Here is a 561-nt window from a genome sequence, read left to right as displayed (position 1 = left end):
CTGGTGGGGGTGGCATGGTGGTGGAGATGGCTGGGAAAGCCCAGGAACCTGGGGCCTTGAAGTTGGAAAGGGGATTCCAGGGCTTCAAGCCAACTGCCATCCTACAGCGAATCAAGGCCCTGAGGGTCCACTAGGTCTCTGAGAGAGGTTGATGGAGCTGCCTGCGTTGTCCCCTCGTCACCTTTCCAGGCTCCTAGGCACTGTGAGCCAGGACTGTTTCAAACCCAAAGGTTAGAGGCTCCAGTGATGGTATTTCTGGCCTCTGCGGGGAAGCGCTGGCATGTGGGCTGGTGCCCAGGCCCTGAGGTGCAAGTCTCCAGCCTCTGGGGGATGGCTCTGGACCCTCTCCCACCCAAAGACATCCTCTCCCCGCCCAGCTGGACCCTCCCTGCCCCACCCTCATCACTGACCTGCACTCAGAGTCTAGTCTCCTCTTTTTGCTGAGGGTGGGGCAGAAAGAAGGGGAGACAGACAATTGGATGGGATTAGTGTGGGCTCCAGACATTTGCCATGGCCTTACTTAGGACAGGGGAGAAGGCGCGTGTAGAGATGGGGAGCCAT

At 59.0% G+C, this 561-nt stretch overlaps 1 protein-coding gene across 1 annotated transcript in view; it reads right to left on the bottom strand.

The window, feature by feature from the left end:
* The window catches only part of SRRM3 (serine/arginine repetitive matrix 3), a 31,203-nt gene that overhangs the window by 17,700 nt on the left and 12,942 nt on the right, over positions 1-561 (bottom strand). The window contains exon 4 of the mRNA XM_010854355.1: positions 182-200. Within this exon, the coding sequence (XP_010852657.1) occupies positions 182-200 (19 nt within the window). The remainder of the gene's footprint in view (positions 1-181; positions 201-561) is intronic.

The sequence above is a fragment of the Bison bison genome, unplaced genomic scaffold (assembly GCF_000754665.1).
Source record: "Bison bison bison isolate TAMUID 2011002044 unplaced genomic scaffold, Bison_UMD1.0 scf7180017864340, whole genome shotgun sequence".
NCBI lineage: Eukaryota > Metazoa > Chordata > Mammalia > Artiodactyla > Bovidae > Bison > Bison bison.
Note: the sequence above shows the minus strand (reverse complement) of the source record. Positions and strands in the feature narration are given on the sequence as shown.